The 18,094-nt window shown below is 40.4% G+C and overlaps 1 protein-coding gene across 4 annotated transcripts in view; it reads left to right on the top strand.

The window, feature by feature from the left end:
* Positions 1-2,657: 2,657 nt before the first annotated feature.
* Positions 2,658-18,094, top strand: part of HLTF (helicase like transcription factor) — a 28,237-nt gene continuing 12,800 nt past the window's right edge. The window contains exons 1-14 of one of the 4 annotated variants that reach the window (XM_060767744.2): positions 2,658-2,803; positions 5,646-5,841; positions 7,128-7,294; positions 9,572-9,699; positions 10,256-10,335; positions 11,245-11,319; positions 11,796-11,987; positions 13,305-13,397; positions 13,733-13,766; positions 15,101-15,191; positions 15,918-15,991; positions 16,080-16,124; positions 16,985-17,068; positions 17,381-17,475. In XM_060767744.2, the coding sequence (XP_060623727.2) occupies positions 2,739-2,803; positions 5,646-5,841; positions 7,128-7,294; positions 9,572-9,699; positions 10,256-10,335; positions 11,245-11,319; positions 11,796-11,987; positions 13,305-13,397; positions 13,733-13,766; positions 15,101-15,191; positions 15,918-15,991; positions 16,080-16,124; positions 16,985-17,068; positions 17,381-17,475 (1,419 nt within the window). In that variant the 5' untranslated portion in view covers positions 2,658-2,738. Of the gene's footprint in view, positions 2,804-5,645; positions 5,842-7,127; positions 7,295-9,571; positions 9,700-10,255; positions 10,336-11,244; positions 11,320-11,795; positions 11,988-13,304; positions 13,398-13,732; positions 13,767-15,097; positions 15,192-15,917; positions 15,992-16,079; positions 16,125-16,984; positions 17,069-17,380; positions 17,476-18,094 lie in introns of all 4 variants that reach the window. The other 3 variants (XM_060767742.2, XM_067465988.1, XM_060767745.2) reach the window with 3 other exon arrangements.

The following is an 18,094-nucleotide window of genomic DNA, read 5'->3' as shown; positions in this document are numbered from 1 at the left end:
GTCAGGCCACGCCCCCAAATAAAGAAGACACCGCCCACAAAACAGGATTCTATTGTATTGGGTTCTATGGCATTGAACCCCAGCCCATAGACCCCGCCCCTCGGATTTTGCTTCTGTGTTAGGCCACGCCCCCAGGGAAAGAAGAGCCCGCCCACAAAAGGGTTCTTTGTAATTGAGATCCCGCCCACAGGCCACGCCCCCAGGCTGCACTTTGGCATCAAGCCACGCCTCCAGAGAGAGAAAAGACCGCCCACAAAAAGGGATTTGATTACATTAGCCCATAGACCCCGCCCCCGGGCTGCGCTTTGGCACTAAGCCACGCCCTCAAGGAAAGAAGAGACCGCCCACAAAAGAGGGATTGAGCCCCAGCTCACAGCCCACAGTCCTCGCCCCGGATTTTGCTTCCGTCTTAGGCCACGCCCCCAGGGAAAGAAGAGACCGCCCACAAAAGGAGATTCCATGGCATTAGGTCCCAGCCCACAGACCCCACCCCCCGAACGTTTCTTCCGGATTAGGCCACGCCCCCAGAAAAGGAAGAGACCGCCCATAAAACTACTTGAACTGCCATGGGTCAAGACTATGCAATCCTGGAAGCTGTAGTTTTACTAAGTATTTAGCTTTCTGTGCCAAGGAGTGCTGGTGGCTCACTGAACTACAACTCCCATGGTTCCATAGCACTAAAGTGGTGTCAAACTGCATTAGTTCTACAATGGTGGTACACCTTTTTCTTTGGAGCCACATCATTCATTTATGTTTTGGTAATAATTCTTTGAGAACACAGAAATGCTGGAGCACTCTAACAACTATCGTGTCAGACTACACAGAGAAGCCATTGAAATCCACAGCATGTGGACAATTTCAACAGAAAGGAAGAAAGCATGGAAATGAACAAAATCTGGCAACCAGTATTTAAAAAAACTTCCAAAATCACAACAGTAAATGAAGAACAACTCTCAAAACAGGGGAACTCCAAACAAGAAACAATCAGGGCCAGCTAATCACCTTCCAACAAAGGATTCCCCCGGGCAGTAAGAAGCCAGACCTTGAAACTGCAAGGTCATTAAATGCTAATGAAGGTGGCCAATTGAAACATTCACACCTACCTCAAACAGACAAGAGTTCTTTCTCCCATCCTGGACCTTCCACAGATATATAAACCCCCTTTTCCTAGTTTCCAACAGACCTCACAGCCTCTGAGGGCCCTTCCACACAGCCTTATATCCCAGAATATTAAGGCAGAAAATCCCAGATCTGAGTGTGGGCTCAGATAACCCAGTTCAATGCGAATATTGTGGGATTTTCTGCCTTGATATTCCAGGATATAGGGCTGTGTGGAAGGGCGCTCAGGATGCCTGTCATAGATGCAGGCAAAACCTCAGGAGAGAATGCTTCTGGAACATGGTCATACAGCTCGGTAAACCAACAACAATCCTGTTTAAGCACTGTTTGCTGCTTTGAGTTTCTGTTAAAGAAAAAGCAGCATATAAATAAATATAATAATATATAATTCTGTTTTAATATTTGTTTTATAGATTTATAATTGTACAGTTTTTAAACAACAACACACCTTCTACACATGGTGTGTAGAATAAAGGTTATATACATCGGAATCAAAAGTGCCATTATCTTAGGCCCCTTCCATACAGCTGTATAAAATCCACATTGAACTGGATTATATGCAATGTGGACTCAGGGCCATGTAATCCAGGATATTAGGGCAGAAATCCCGCTGTATAAAATCCACATTGAACTGGATTATATAGCAATGTGGACTCAGGGCCTTTCCCCACAGCCCAGAATATCAAGGTACAGAATCCCGCAATATCTGCTTTGAACTGGGTTGTCTGAGTCCATACCGCCATATATTCCAGTTCAAAGCAGATAATGTGGGATTTTATTCAGCTGTGTGGAAGGGACCCCCGACAATCCCAATATCCTAGGATCTGATCCCAGTTTTTCAGTTTATCCCAGATTATCTGGTAGTGTGGACTCATATAATCCAGTGTAAAGCAGAAAACCCAGGATCACTTCCTGGAATAGGGCCTGTCTGGAAGGGCTCTCAGGCCTCTTCCTCACAGCTGTATAAAATCATACATTATTTATTTATCGTGTCATCAGCAACCAGACATTTGTATTAACAAAAACAAACAAACAAACAGGCAAAACACAGAATTTGCAAGCTTGGTAATTGATTATACATTATCTGCTTTGAACTGGGTTATATAGCAGTGTGGACTCATACAACTGACTTCAAAGCAGATATTGTGGATTATTCTGCTTTGATAGTCTGGATTATATGGCTGTGTGGAAGGGCCCTTAATGGACACACATAGATTTTGGAGTTATTTGAAATTCCAGATAAAGGCCCTCTCATTGGAAAACAACCCCGAAGCCCCGCCCTCTTCACGTCTCCTTTGGGCACGCATGACGTCATAGCCTCATCTGGCCCGCCTTTCCTGACGGCACCCTGAACTGCCATAAAACAGTTTTACAAACTGACGTGGGAAACAACCAATGAGCAAAGAGGAGGCGTAGACCTTGGTCTCAATCTGGGCCGTCCCTCCCCCAACATCTTATTCGTTTGAGTCTCAATGGAGATGCTTCTCCATTGGTGGGTGCGACTGTCTATCCGTGACCTCGGCCAAAGAGAAACGACGCCTTTCAGCGAGGCGCGTACACAGTGACGTTCACGTGGCGGGGATTTTCGCGCCGCGCCAGCGTTTTCGGAAGAGAGCGCCATGGCTCGAGGGTTTCTGAGGTGGGCTGAAGCGGGGCTGTTTGGGCCTTTTCGTCGTGGTTTTGGGTACTTGGCGATGGCTTCTCTTTCGGGTTAACTCCTGTGAAGAATGTGAGGCAAAACTGGAATTAAATCGGTTGAAACTGAGGAGCAGGTGCAGAGTGGGAGGGAGGGAGGGGTGCTTCGCCTTTGATGGAAGAGGAGGCCTTTCCCATGTCTTGCGTGTGAGGAATGGTCTTCCTCGCACGTGAAGAGACCCCTAGAGGTCATCCAGTCCATCCCCCTATGTACACCATCAAAGCATTCCAGACAGATGGCCTTCCTCGCACGTGAAGAGACCCCTAGAGGTCATCCAGTCCATCCCCCATTCTGCACCATCAAAGCATTCCTGACAGATGGCTATTCAACTTATTTTTTTTAAAAAAACCCCAGAGATCTGTACAAGAGAGGCCAAGGCTGAGGAGTATCGTAGGCTGTAAAACTACAACTCCCAGCATTCTCTAAGCATTGAATCCTTGGCTGCTAAAAGTGGTATCGAACTGCATTAATTCTGCAGTGGGGATGCACCCTCAGTGAGTTTGGTGTCTTTTACCCTCTGGTTGTAGGGAGCTGTGTCTTGTCAGGTCAGAATTTCCTCTGAGCCTAAAGCAGTGGTTCTCAACCTCCCTAATGCCGTGACCCCTTAATACAATTCTCATGTTGTGGTGACCCCCAACCATAACATTTTTGTTGTGACTTCACAACTGTAATTTTGCTGCTGTTATGAATCATCACGTAAGTATCTGATATGCAGGATGTATTTTTATTTACTGGACCAAATTCGGCAGAAATGCCTGATATGCCCACATTTGAATTCTAGTGGGATTGAAGGGGAGATTGATGCTGTCATTTGGGAGTTGTAGTTGCTGAGATTCATAGTTCACATCCAATCAAAGAACATTCTGAACTCCACCAACAACTAAATTGAACCAGTCTTAGCACACAGAACTCCTATGACCAACAGTAAATACTGGAAGGGTTTGATAGGCATTGACCTTGAGTTTTGAAGTTGTAGTTCACCTTTATCCAGAGAGCACTGTGGACTCAAACAATGATGGATCTGGACCAAACTTGGCATGAATACTCAACATGCCCAAATGTGAATACTGGAGGAGGTTAGAGAAAATAGACCTTGACATTTGGGAGTTGTAGTTGCTGGGATTTATAGTTCACCTATAATCGAAGAGCATTCTGAACTCCAACAATGAGAGAATTGGGCTAAACTCCTATACAGAACCCCCATGACCAATAGAAAATACTGTGTTTTCTGATGGTCTTTGGCGACCCCTCTGATATCCCCTCGCGACCCCCCCAGGGGTCCCGACCCCCAGGTTGAGAAACACTGGCCTAAAGGCACTAGTGCAGGCATGGGTAAAAAGCAGACCACCAGATATTTTGGACTTCAACTCCCACAATTCCTAACAGCCTCAGGCCCCTTCTTTTTGCCCCTCAGCCGCTGCATTTTTATAAGAAGAGCCCCCATTTAGAGATAACAAAATGTTCTGCCATTTGGATGGCATGAGACTACTGATTTGAATCCTATTCTTATTAGAGAAGAAGTCAAGCTGTTTAAAAATATGAAGAGTGCAGTGTGATCAAAGAAGATACCTTGGGGTTCTTCCACACAGCTATATAACCCAGAATATCAAGGCAGATAATCCACAATACCAGCTTTGAATTGGAATATCTGAGTTCTCACTGCCAGATAATCCAGCTCAATGTGGATTTTATACAGCTATGTGGAAGGGGCCTTGGTTTGAGCAGATAGTATTTTAGGAAACCTGATTGTTTCCCTGGAGGTCTAACATAAAAGCAGTAGATTCTAGTTAGCTCTTGCAGCATTAAATCTGTTTACTTCAACCTATCCTGTACCTACCAGTAAATCTAGGAATATTTTTTTAAACAAAGACCCAGTAACACTCCACTCACCTCTTTCCAAAGGGGAACTCAACTAGAGAAGTATTGTAGCCTTTGAATGTCTCATATTTGGGCAAACCCTGTGAATCTGTCTTTGTGTGCATCTGTACCAGGCATGGGCAAACTTCAACCCGGAGGGCCTATGTTTGCCCATGCCTGATCTATACACTGGGAGAGTGACCCAAATAACTCTTTCTTACAGTTTTTTCTTTTAGAACTTTCTATTTCCCATACTTTGCCTCTTTTTCTCACACATGTGTGAACATGGGTGCGGTGAAATCTAAAGTAAACATGATATTGGCAGTTCGATTTGTTGAGAGCCAAGTTCTTAATCAGCACAGATCTTTTTATTTTTGGAACAATAAGTGAGGCTTGATTAACTTTCAGTTATTTTCACTTATAGATCAGAATGTGTGTCACATTAGGTATTTTTGAACTGCAACTCATGGGATTCTTTGCCATTGATTATATTGATTGAGACTGATTGGAATAGCAATCCAACATCATCTGTGATGCTAGAACTTGCTCACCCTTGCATATACAGATAGAGAAGGGGGAAACTGACCTGTTTAATGTCTAGCTGAATTCATAGTTAATATGATCTTTGATGGAAAGGCTACACATTTGTCTTGTTCAGATGTACAGGTGAGGAAATGAGAAAAAGGCCACTAACTTGTCAGATTCTTAAGATGTGTTAGGTTCTTGTTCATATGAATTGCCAGTGATGTTAATATGCTTTAACTGTTTTTAATTTGCTTTAGGTGTTGTATTGTTATGTTGTGTTTTGAGGCCTTGGCCTTTGTAAGCCGCATCGAGTCCTTCGGGAGATGCTAGCGGGGTACAAATAAAGTTGATAATAATAGTAATAATAATAATGTTAGGCAGGATTCTCACTGCCTCTCAACTTTGCTAGAAATATTTTTGTTTGTGTTTTGTTCCTTTTTTTCTGTAGAAACTTCTCCTGGGAGCTGGATCCTGAGTTGTATGGGGACAGACATTACAATCCTTTTACCCGCGAATTTTATCCCAACCTAGAAGACATTTTGGGAGTTGATATTACTGGAGTGACGGATGAAGACATAGATTCAGCTGTTTTATTTGGAACTCTGAGAGGCAATATAGTTGGATTACGGTACTATACAGGGGTGGTAAGTACTGGAGGAATAATACCTGATAACATTGAGAGCTAGACTGATAAAACAGAATACCTGGTTACAGCCAAAGGCACACAGAGCTTCTGTAATGGAGACATCCCTTCAGATATTCGCATATGCAGAGATCTACTTGCACAGAATTGAAAAAATAGCACCATTCTTCTCGAACATGGATGCTAAGGTAAACTTCTTTGGTATCCTTCTCACCATGACCTTTCAACACATTCCACTTATACATACATTGAATGTTAGTTTTGAAAGGGATACTTCAATTTCTTTAGCTGTGCTAACGATCAGTTATTCAAATATGTGGTTAACATATGCATACTCTTGAATATTTTAAAAAATGTGACACCATGTTTATTAGCCCTAGGTAACCATCTACCAAACTGTTCCACCTTCTAACTATCTGATTCTCCCTCACTCCTTCCTGGATTCCACCTCAGTCCCAATTTACATATGTGCATCGGGCATATATGTACAAAGCTGGATTTCCTTAAAAAGTACAGAGTAAAATGGCATCTAATTCCTCAAGAGTGCAAAAGAAAAGGCTTTCACTTTGAAACAAGAAGTATGTTGTGTGTTCAGACAAGAATAGGATCAAATTAAGGACAAATTATTTTCCACGTGTGAATCCAGCTAAGCTTGGTCTATATTTGAAGATGTATGTAATACTGTAGTTTTTTTAAAAAAAGATTATAATGCCCTCATGTTACATGCTTGTTTAATGCAGAAATTGTGTTGATAATCTTAGGTTATGCAATGTATATTTCTTAATACTTTGTGTATTTAAATGACCATCCTTCTATTTATCTTTTCAAAACTTTTTAAACAGGTTCTATACACAGTTGAATTTAGTCTGCCTTTAATTATTTCAGTCCCCCCCCCCCCCCCAAAAAAAAGTTCAGCTCTGTGAATAAGGAAATATTTGCTATGCTGCCACTTGCCTGCTTAATGGGATAAAACACATTGGACTTTTTAAACATCACGTATGATTGGTATTTGTTGATCTGATCCAACAGAAGCTTCTGTTGGCTGAACACAGAGATAGGTATGCTTACTCTACCTCCAGATATGCTATCATGATTCAGCGGTTATTTTGGAATAGTATGAGATAGAGAGGGGAAACTGGTGAAACTGCCTCCCCCTTTTAGATGGATTATAGGCAATTGTTTCAAGGAGTAACATAAAGTGATACGATTCATTGTTCAAAGATAAATGTGTCAGTAATCAGGATAATTTTGTTTTTCTAACTGTTAAATTTTGGAATTAATTTTCAGGTCAATAATAATGAAATGGTTTCACTCCAACGACAACCTAATAATCCATATGACAAGAATGCTGTTCAAGTAAATAATGTAAATGGAGACCAGGTTGGCCACATCAAAAAAGAGTTGGCAGCATGCTTGGCACCCATCATGGATAACAAAATGGCAGTGATAGAAGGGTAAGAAGAGTTTGCATGCTGTGATCGCTGTTTTTGTCATGAAAACAACTATTGATTTCTTAAATAGCAATTTAGCAGTGACATGTAATAAAAGTATAACTTTGATTTTATTTGCATGTTGAAATCGTATGTGTGCTTCAAGAGTAACTCCCAGTGAGAAGCAAAGGAAAATATTTGGAAGCAGTATTAACAGATTGCATAAACTGAGAATGTCTATATCAGGGGTCCCCAAACTAAGGCCCACGGGCCACACGTGGTCCCCCAGGGGCATTTATCCGGCCCGCGAGGGGCACTGGGCCGCCACACCTCTTGGTCTTCTCCCGGCGTTGGGTTGGTGCAGGAAGTGCATGCCCAGGGGACGATGGAGGGAGCGTGCTTCCTCTGCACCGGCACTCTTCCCTCCACACGCTTGTCAGCGTCCCCTGGGCGGGTGCTTCCTACACTGGTGCCAGGAGCACGCATCCAAGGCCAGTGCAGGGAGTGTGCTCCCTGCACCGCCCTTTTCCCCACGCACTTGCAAACACCGGGAGAAAGATGCTCCCTGGCATTGGCAAGTGCGAGTGGGAAGAGGGCCAGTGCAGGGAGTGTGCTCCCTCCACTGGCCCCTGGGCATGCACTCCCTGCCCCATCCCCCTCCCAGCATTGGCAAATGCGCGGGGGAAGAGAGCGGGGGGGAGAGAGCCAACACAAGTGTTAGCACAGGGGGAAGAGGTGGCCACGGGGGTGCTCCCTGCCTCGAGGGGCAGCCCGGTGGCTCAGATGCCATGGCGACTGTGCGCCTCTCCTGGGGGCTGTGCCAGCACTCCTCTCCAAAGAGGCTTCCCCCAGCAGCTGTGCCTCGAGGCAGTGGGAGAGAGCCCTGTGGTTTTGATGACAGAGCTGAAGCAATTGAAGGTACTGCAAATCCCATAATCTGTTGAAGATCCTGGGACTTCTGTATGCCAAGTTTGGTTCAGATCCATTTTTGGAGGAGCTCAGAATGCTCTTTGATGGCTGGTGAACTATAAATCCTCAGAACTGCAATTCCCAAATGTCAGGATCTCTTTTCCCCAAACCCCTCCTGCTTTAAAGAATAGCAATGATATTTAGTTCTATTGTAATGTTTCATATATTTGTAGATTTAAAATTGTATTGAAATGTAAGCTGCTTTGCCCCCTTCCACACAGCTGTATAAAATCCACTTAACTGGCTTATATGGCAGTGTGGACTCTGACAATGCAGTTGAAAGCAGATATTGTGGATTATCTGCCTTGATATTCTGGGCTATATGGCTGTTTAGAAGGGCCCTTTATCCCATGGCCCTATATCCCATGATCTGATTCTAGGTTTTCTGTTTATCCCAGATTATCTGGCAGTGCAGACTCATATAATCCAGTTTAAAGCAGAAAATCTGGGATCAGATCCTGGGATATAGGGCCTGTCTGGAAGGGCCCACAGTCTCCTTGTGGAGACAAAAAGTGGTGTATAAATAAACGTAATGATAAAATTGTAGAACAGAAATCTTTTCCTGGTTTGAAAGTGTTATTTTCTTTTTAATTTTGTGGCCCTTATTTTGAAAGTAGTAGTTCTTATCCAGAAACTTTGTGTGCCTGCCACAAACTATGATCGCAAGAGGTTATGGGAGTTTGGCCAATAGGCTGATCAGTTAAACATATTCATGTGTTCCCTGTTGTTATAGTAAGCCTGTTACCCATGCTACGACATGCTTGAAGTCAACATTTCATTTATTTGTAATTAGAAATAAATGTTTCACAATATATAAAATAAATGTTTCACAATATTCCCGTGTAAACTATAGTCCGGCCCCCCAACAGTGACAGTGAACTGGCCCCCTGTTCAAAAAGTTTGAGGACCCCTGGTTTATATGGTGACCATCCTTCCTCTGTATGTTCACTGCCTTTGGGGTAGTGCAATGAGGCAAAGTGGTGTTCTGAGATGGTTTTTAAGCAACCTTTCATGTGGATATAAGTGATTTTAATGTTTTTTATATATTTATGGTTTTATGTCCCAGCATTGACTGTTTGCCGTATATATGTTATACTCTGCCCTGAGTCCTCTGCGGGATGAGAAGGGCGGAATATAAATGTTTAAAATAATAAATAAATAAATAAATAAATAAATAACATTGTGTTCAATATACTTACTACTAAGAAATAATAAAAATAAAAAAATGTATATGTGTGTGTGGGTTTTGATGGGAGAGCCCTATACTCCTCTGAACTCCTCTTCGGAATAGCAGGATATAAATGTAATGTAGCCTTTTCCTCTTTTTTCTAGAGTTGTTCCCTTTGGTGCAAATAATGTATTCACAATGCCAGTGCAGTTGAGCTTTTGGGGAAAAGAACAAAATAAGCAAGTGGTTCTAAATCGACTTAAAATGCATGGATTTAAGTTAGCTGCTCCAGGTAAATTAAGTTAAATGATTATTTGATATACTGACCCAGTGAACATTTTATTGCTCAGCATATGAGGGGTTCGACTTAGTGAATTTTAATTTGAATGTTGTAGAACACTGTAAAGGAGCCCCCGGTGGCACAGTGGGTTAAACCACTGAGCTGCTGAACTTGCTTAACAAAAGGTCACAGGTTCAAATCCGGGGGGGGGGGGGGGGTGGCGTGAGCTTCCGCTGTGAGCTCCAGCTTCTGTCAAGCTAGCAGTTTGAAAACATGCAAATGTGAGTAGATCAATAGGTATCGCTCCGGTGGTAAGGTAACAGTGCTCCATGCAGTCATGCCGGCCACATGAGGTGTCTACAGACAACACTGGCTCTTCAGCTTAGAAATGGAAATGAGCACCAACCCCCAGAGTTGGACATGACTAGACTTAATGTCAAGGGAAAACCTTTACCTAGAATACTGTAAATAGAAAGACATTTGGCCTCCTGGGGATAAGAGAAAATCTACAGGCATTGATGAGCCTCTCTCTCACTCTCTTACTCTCTTTTTAAAAAAAATGATTTAGGGACCAACTGGAAATCTGGAAAAGCTGAAACAAGTTACAGTGCTCCACTTCATGCTGCTGTACAAATGACAACTGAGCAGGTATAATATTTTTTCATTTTGTTTTGTTGTTAGGGTGCATATGGCTATGCTTATCTCACCAGAGTTTTTAATCATTTTTTAATCATTTTATTCTGCACATGTGGCCCGCCCATTGTCACTGTGATTGTAATTTTATATTGCTAATGTACAGTATATTCTGGTGTATAAGACTACTTTTTAACCCAAGAAAATCTTCTCAAATGTCAGGGGTCGTCTTATACACGGGTGTAGTCTTATGCATGGGAGTCGTCTTAACTCTATATTTTAACTGGAAAAGTTGGGGGTCGTCTTATACGCCCAGTCGTCTTATATGCCGGAATATACGGTATATGTTTTTTTCTTTCTTTTATTATTATGCCTTTATGATGTTGTTGATTGTTTGTGTTCTTGCTTTTATTTTGTTGTAATTTGTTGTTTGGGCTTGACTTCATGTAAGCCGCCCCGAATCCCCATTGGTGGAGATGGTGGTGGGGTATAAATAAAGTTTATTATTGTTGTTGTTGTTAAAAGTTGTGGAATTAATAGCGCCTTTCAGAAAGGTATAGGAATATTGAAAGCCAGTGTGTAGTAGTTTGAGTGTCAGACTAAGACATTAGAATTCCTGCTCAGCCAGGAAGCCTACTGGCACTGCAAGTCATACTCTCTCAACTTCAGATCCCTCTTCTTTGAGCTTGTTTATGTCATTGAACTTCATCAATTCCAGGGCCATACAGTTCATTTCAGGTTCTCTTGCTAATGTGCAGTCCATCTTAGCATAAATTGAAACACTTTTATCCTCAGACAGCTCAGCAAACGGATTAATCACATGAAACAATTGATTAGTCCTAGTTCATATATGGTAAAAATTATGTTACAAGTTCATTTGATAGAATAGAGAAGACTAACTTTTGTGTATGTCCTGTATTCTAGCTTAAAACTGAATTTGACAAACTCTTTGAAGATCTGAAGGAAGATGATAAAACCCGTGAAATGGAAGCTGCAGAGGTATGTATTCTATTCATAATGCCAAACTAGAAGCCTCGGTGGCACAATGGGTTAAACCCTTGTGCTGGCAGGACTGCTGACCGAAAGGTCATGTGTCATTAGAATATTGTTGGTAACACAACCCACTGCGTCTCTACAACCTCTCCAGCAATGAATTTGAGGAGTGGGGTGAGCTCCCATCTGTCAGCTCCAGCTTCTCATGTGGGAACATGAGAGAAGCCTCCCACAGGATGGTAAAACATCTGGGCAACTTTCTTGCAGATGACCAATTCTCTCACAGCAGAAGCGATTTACAATTTCTCAAGTCGCTTCTGATGCTATAACAATAATAATGCCATAATGGGTCATCTTGTGATTAGAGAAAGTGCATTGATATGCTAGTTAAATCCTAGAACATTATGATGAGAAGAAGAAAGTACTATAATTTGTGGCTTTTGCTATAATAAAACAGTATATATGACATCTTAACCTTACAGGCTGTTTCAACTCCACTACTTCCACATCAGAAGCAAGCTTTAGCGTGGATGGTTTCACGTGAAAACAATCGTGAATTGCCCCCATTTTGGGAAGAGAGGGAGAACTACTTCTACAATACCATTACAAACTTTGCTGAAAAAAAGCGACCAGAAAATGTTCTTGGAGGAATATTGGCAGATGATATGGGTTTGGTAATTTATTTATTTGCAATATTTCTATGTATCACAGTCCACAAAAGCTGATGGGACAGTGAAGAAATAGAAACCAGTGATGCTAAAGGTGGAAGCTCTGATCAGTCTTCCATCCATCAAAAATTATTAAGTTGACACCATAATCCACAAGGCCTCCTTCTTGTTCTTCATGACAACTTCCAGTCCAACTGACTCAGGGCAATGTTAAGAGCCCTACAATACATGTATCTTTCCACTCAAATCTCTTCTAGTTATGGGTGGTGATAAGGCATGTGTAGTAGTCAAATCGAAAATTTTTGACATAGGAAAGAAGACAGAACTCATGAAATCACCTAAATTTCTAGCACCAGAAGATTTAAGATGGCCGCTACAGGCAGTCCCCAAGTTCTGAACAAGATAGGGTCTGTAGGTTTGTTCTTAAATTGAATTTGTTTGTAAGTTGGAACAGGTACATTTTTAAGTGTATCTCCAGCCAAATATAAAAACAATGCTTATAGGTTGCTCTGTTTCCTTGAACCTTTGAACTGACCCTTTGAATATAGCTTTTAGAGACTTTTGTTGGCTTTCCTAGAATCAAACAGAAAGGAGAAATATGAACCATGTGTCATTAGCATATTGGTGGTAACACAACCCAGTACAGCCTCTTCAGCAATTTTATGAAGATGCTGATTGGAACCCTGTAGATTCCTGTAAGCCAAAGCCAAGTAATAATCAATTGTCTTCTAATGTCACCTTCTGAAGGCTGAGAATATACAGGACAGAATTATGTTTGTGTAACTTAACATTATATCTGTGAGTTAAATGTGTAAGAAAATATAAGACCAAAAGAATAGACCTATTTGAAAGAAGTATGTGAGTGAAAATGTCTCCATATATGCAAGCATATAATGGGCACAAGAATATAAATTATAACTTTCATTCTTTGTTTGAGTCTGTCCAGTGGCAATGTACTCTTTAGCTCAATATAGAAGATGGCCATTAGTGCCTTAAAGCTGTAAAATAAATATCCATCTTTTCAGGGATTCAGGTTTTTATCATCTTTTTTCATACCCATCGAAATACAAAAGAAGCATATAAATAAATGTTCTCCTTGTTTCAAAAGACAAAATCAAGTAAAAAGGAAACACTTTGTAATCCTTGCTAATTAGGAGCATTTGATCTAAAGAAAATGTAACACTAGGTACAGGGCACCACAAAGACTCTTAATGGCTAATAATCATTAACATGTACCTCTAATAAAAAAGCAGTAAAACATATGCACACATACTTGATAATAGTTTATGAATGAATCCTGACAACTTGTTTCCTGTATTTTAGGGCAAAACTCTAACTATGATTGCAGTAATTCTTACCAGTTTTCATGAAGGCCAACCTCTTCCTGTTCAAAGGAAAAGTAATCAAGTCAAGGAGGTGAGGTCCGGAATTCACAGTAGATATGCTAAGGCTATACTTTGTATTTGTCATTGAATATGGTCTTCAGCCATACATTTATTTACAAGATGCCTTCTTTGTAGTACATGTAAAAATGAAAGTCTGATTTCTGATGTTTGGACTTGTGGGGTTCTGTGGATACTATCTCCTGGATAGTTGGAGAAGACTTACTGATGTTTTATCTATTCTATAAAATACTTGTGCTAGTTTTAACATGTTTTCTGTTCGATCTAGTGATTCTTATGTACAGAACTAACAATGTTTCATCAGTTTTAAGTACAATTGTATTGTGTTGCTTCTGTCTCTTTTCTTAGGAATGTGTTCCTACTGCAAAAGCCAACATAAAAGGTAATTTGGTTAATTAAGTGCTGATCAGCACATAAGTAATTTGATTCACGCCCAATGAGAGGCATGCTCAAGTGAGCTGGATCCATACTAAAGTAGTCATTGCGTTGTTGTAGGTTTTTTGGGCTATATGACCATGTTCTAGAGGCATTCTTTCCTGACGTTTCGCCTGTGTCAGGCAAAACGTCAGGAGAGAATGCCTCTAGAACATAGCCATATAGCACGAAAAAACGTACAACAACACAGTGATTCCGGCCATGAAAGCCTCCGACAATACAAAGTAGTCATTGTTTGGTTTTTTTTGAGATGTATCAAATAAGGGCCCTTCCACACAGCCCTATATCCTAGAATATCAAGGCAGAAAATCCCACAATATCTTCTTTGAACTGGATTATCTGAGTCGACACACATATAATGTGGGTTTTTCTGCCTTGATATTCTGGGATATAGGGCTGTGAGGAAGGGCTCAATGTTAGCCAACTATCTAAACGTCTATTGATTGACTGGGAATCGGAGTGTGACTTAGTTTAGATCTCACTCAATGAAAATATATTTGATGAATTGTAATTTATGTTAAGCATTTTTTGATGAGGCCCTCCTGACCTTTAGAAAGAGAACAAAGACATGGTTATGGGACCAAGCTTTTGACTGGTAAATTAATGTAGTTATCATATATTCTTTATGTGATTATGTTGTTTATTCATCCAGTTGCTTCTGTAGCCTCATGGACCAACCCAGGCCAGAGCTCCCTGTCAGCCGTGGCCACCCCAGCTTCTCCAGAGTCAAACCAGTCCCTTCAAGGATATCATTATTATGTTTTTGCATTGTTTATTTTATTTTGATGTATTATGTATTTGTTGTATTTATTGTCTATTGTTTTGCATATTATTTTGTTGTATTATATTTGGGCTCGGCCTTATGTCAGCCACCCTGAGTCCCCATTGGGGAGATGGTGGCGGGATATAAATAAAGATTATTATTATTATTATTATTATTATTATTATTGCAATACAAGAAGTAAATATGGAATATGTGCAATTGACATTTGGAAAGGCCCAGTTTGGATCATGTGATTTTAATGTTTTTAATTTTTATGTTTTTATGTTTAAATGTTCTCTTATCTTAGGGTTAATTGTCTTATGGAATTAATGCATAGCTATATATTTTCTTTAGAGTTATGATTTGGTTTTTACATATGTAAGGCATTGAATTTTGCCGTTATTTGTTGTAAACCACTTTGAGTCCCCCCTGGGGTGAGAAAAGTGGTATATAAAAACAGTAAATAAACAATAATAAATTGATTTCTAAGATAATTATTTTTCTCTTGTCTGAAGAAGAACCCAAATGTGGGTTTCAAGTGAATACTTCTGACAGAAAGGATGAAGACGATTCTGTTCCTTCTCAGTCATCCAGGTTGCGTCAAAAAAGGTAGATTCTTTAATTTATTATATTGGCATGTAACCAGATTTTGTTCATTTTCATGGTTACCTCCTTTTTGTTGACATTTTGGTTGAAAATGAACAAAATCTGACTAGCAGTATTAAAAAAACTCTAAAATCAGGAACAACACCCCAAAACAGGGGAATTCCAGACAAGAAACAACCAGGGCCAGCTAATCACCTCCCAAAAAAGGATTCCCTCAGGCAGTAAGCCGTGAGACTTTGAAGCTGCAAGGCCATTCAATGCTAGTCAAGGTGGCCAATTGCAATATTCACACCTGCCTCAAACAGACGAGAGTTCTTTCTCCCATCATGGACTTTCCACAGATATATAAACCCCACTTGCCTAGTTTCCAACAGACCTCATAACCTCTGAGGTTGCCTGCCATAGATGTGCGTCAGGAGATAATGCTTCTGGAACATGGCCATACAGCCCAGAAAACTCACAGCAACCCACTAATTCCGGCCATGAAACGACAACATAGTCTGGCACATGTCTTTATAAGGAGAGTACTTTTGGGAATTAAAAAGAAACTAAAGAGCTTTCTGGGTGGTTATACCAAGTTACATTGTTACATGTACTCTAAACTGGGCAGTTAAGATGTTGTAAAGATGTTTCTTTTTTTAAAGTATGTGCAGATAAAACCAATAGACTGAATTATTCGATTACGAATATGGGAAGTACTCTGTATGTTATTTTTTCTTAATCCTTCAGAAATACAGGAAAGAAACCAAAGTATTCGATGAACAGTGACTCTGATCCTGAAGAACAAGGAACACAAATAAAAAGTGAGCTTCACTTTACTTTTGGTATTATTTCCCTACTATCTTTTTTGCATCTTTGCTTAATGCATTAAAACTTCTCTTGTTTGTCCAGCTAAAGTGGGGAAAAAGCCTGCAGCAACAAGAAAAAGAAGAAAAGGTACGATGCTTAAGTACTCAAATTTCTTGTCTTTTCTCCCCATTCTAGGATTGATATTGCTATGTGGTTTTTGAAAAATGTGCATACATTCATAATGTGGAGTTACTGTCTCAATTTTAGGAAGTATTGGTGGTTTTAAGAATAAATACATTGTCTCAAAAGACTTACCCATTGCTTTCACACAGCGAGGTGGCTCAGTGTTAATATCTGCAGGAGTTGGACTGGATGGCTCTTGTGATTTCCTCCAACTCTATGATTCTGTGATCTCCAGTGTTATTGTTATCTCTATGTCCCATTCTGTTTTCACTATGTTAGTAAGATAGGCCCCCTGGTGGCACAGTGGGTTAAACTGATGAACTTTTGGACGGAAAACTTGGCAATTTGAATCTTGGGGAGCAGGGTGAGCTCCCGCTGTTAGGCCCAGCTTATGCCAGCCTAGCAGTTCGAAAACATGCAAATGTGAGAAGATCAATAGGTACCACTTCTGCAGGAAGGTAATGGTGCTCCATGCAGTCCTGCTGGCCTCATGACCTTGGAGGTGTCTACAAACAATGCCGGCTCTTCGGCTTAGAAATTGAGATGAGCACCCCCCACCCCCCCAAGTCAGACATGGTTTTCCCTGACTTAATGTCAAGGGAAACCTTTACCTTTACTTATGTTAGTATGAATAATATTCATTTATTATCTGTATGCTAATTGCAGTGGCTAAATCTGTGATGCTGAGAGTAAAACTCGTTGAATACATTCTCAGCTGCTGCTTGAAATTATTGTTTTGTAATTTAATAACGTTTATAAACAAAACTAAGCAGAATCCTGGTAGAAACATGCACATGCATTACTTTTTGTTCTACGATCTGCAGCTGCTCCTGATATTCAGGAAGATGAAACATTTGCCGCAGCTCTTGGGGAATCCAGTGTTTCTTTGAAAAAGACAAAGAAAAAAGGTATCATATATCTAAAACTGATACTTACAATATTTATCAAATGGAAGTGCTGTATTAAAGCTTTAATATTTTTTAAATTGTTAAAAGATTTTTTTAAAAAAAATAGGATGTCTATAAGAAGATGTATGTCAGCAGCCTGTCGAATGAAAGTGGAATGTACCATACAACACATGTGCAACTATTAAGGCTATTATGTATAATACATTGATATTTTGTAGAACTGTACATCTCTGTGTGTGTAATACAGAGTACTACATGTATGTCTTACAGTGCAGTTGCAGAGGTGTTTGTGCTTTTTTCTCTCTCTCCAAGGTGTTGCTGCTGTACAGGATAAGAAATCTGAAGCTGACAAGAATCTCAAAACAACATTGATCATTTGTCCACTTTCTGTCCTAAGTAACTGGATTGTAGGTTTGAAATTTAAATGATTTCTCTTTCAAGTGTTTAGCTCTCTCTATAAGTTGGATATGGTGTCTCTGCTTAGCATTGAAAAAAATACTTACTTTTATTTGGTGTAGATTCTCAGCGAAAACAAAATACAGCTCTAGAGACACCTAGGGATGGAAGTAGGTCAATGGCATGTCTTCTTGTAATCAAATGTTTCTCTTTTAAAACAGTGTGTAGAATTCCTTCCCACACTAATTGGTAAAGTTATCAGATTGTATAATTTTAAGTTTTCACTATCGGAACAACCTCAATCTTCTATTTCTTCTGCAAACTCTGATGTGTGTATGGTGTATATGTGTAAGACAGACAGCACTTCAAGAAACAAGGTTATCAGGAAAACAGAATACAGCAGTCTTTTTTTGCGTCTGATACCTCTGGTTGCTTAATTAAATATTTTAGGAACTACTTGCTGAAGTTTCTTCCATCCAGGACTGAGATGATGGACAGTTGTCTGCTAAAAGCTGCATCACAATCATGTGCACAATCACTTCTTTCTCTTGTTAGCCATTGGCTTCAGTCTTAGTAGAATTCTCAGTCCTGCTTCTTGCTGTGCTTGCTTTTATCTACCAGCCCTGGTTT

Source organism: Anolis sagrei, chromosome 3, assembly GCF_037176765.1.
Source record: "Anolis sagrei isolate rAnoSag1 chromosome 3, rAnoSag1.mat, whole genome shotgun sequence".
Lineage (NCBI taxonomy): Eukaryota > Metazoa > Chordata > Lepidosauria > Squamata > Dactyloidae > Anolis > Anolis sagrei.
This window is presented reverse-complemented; position numbering and strand designations above follow the sequence as displayed.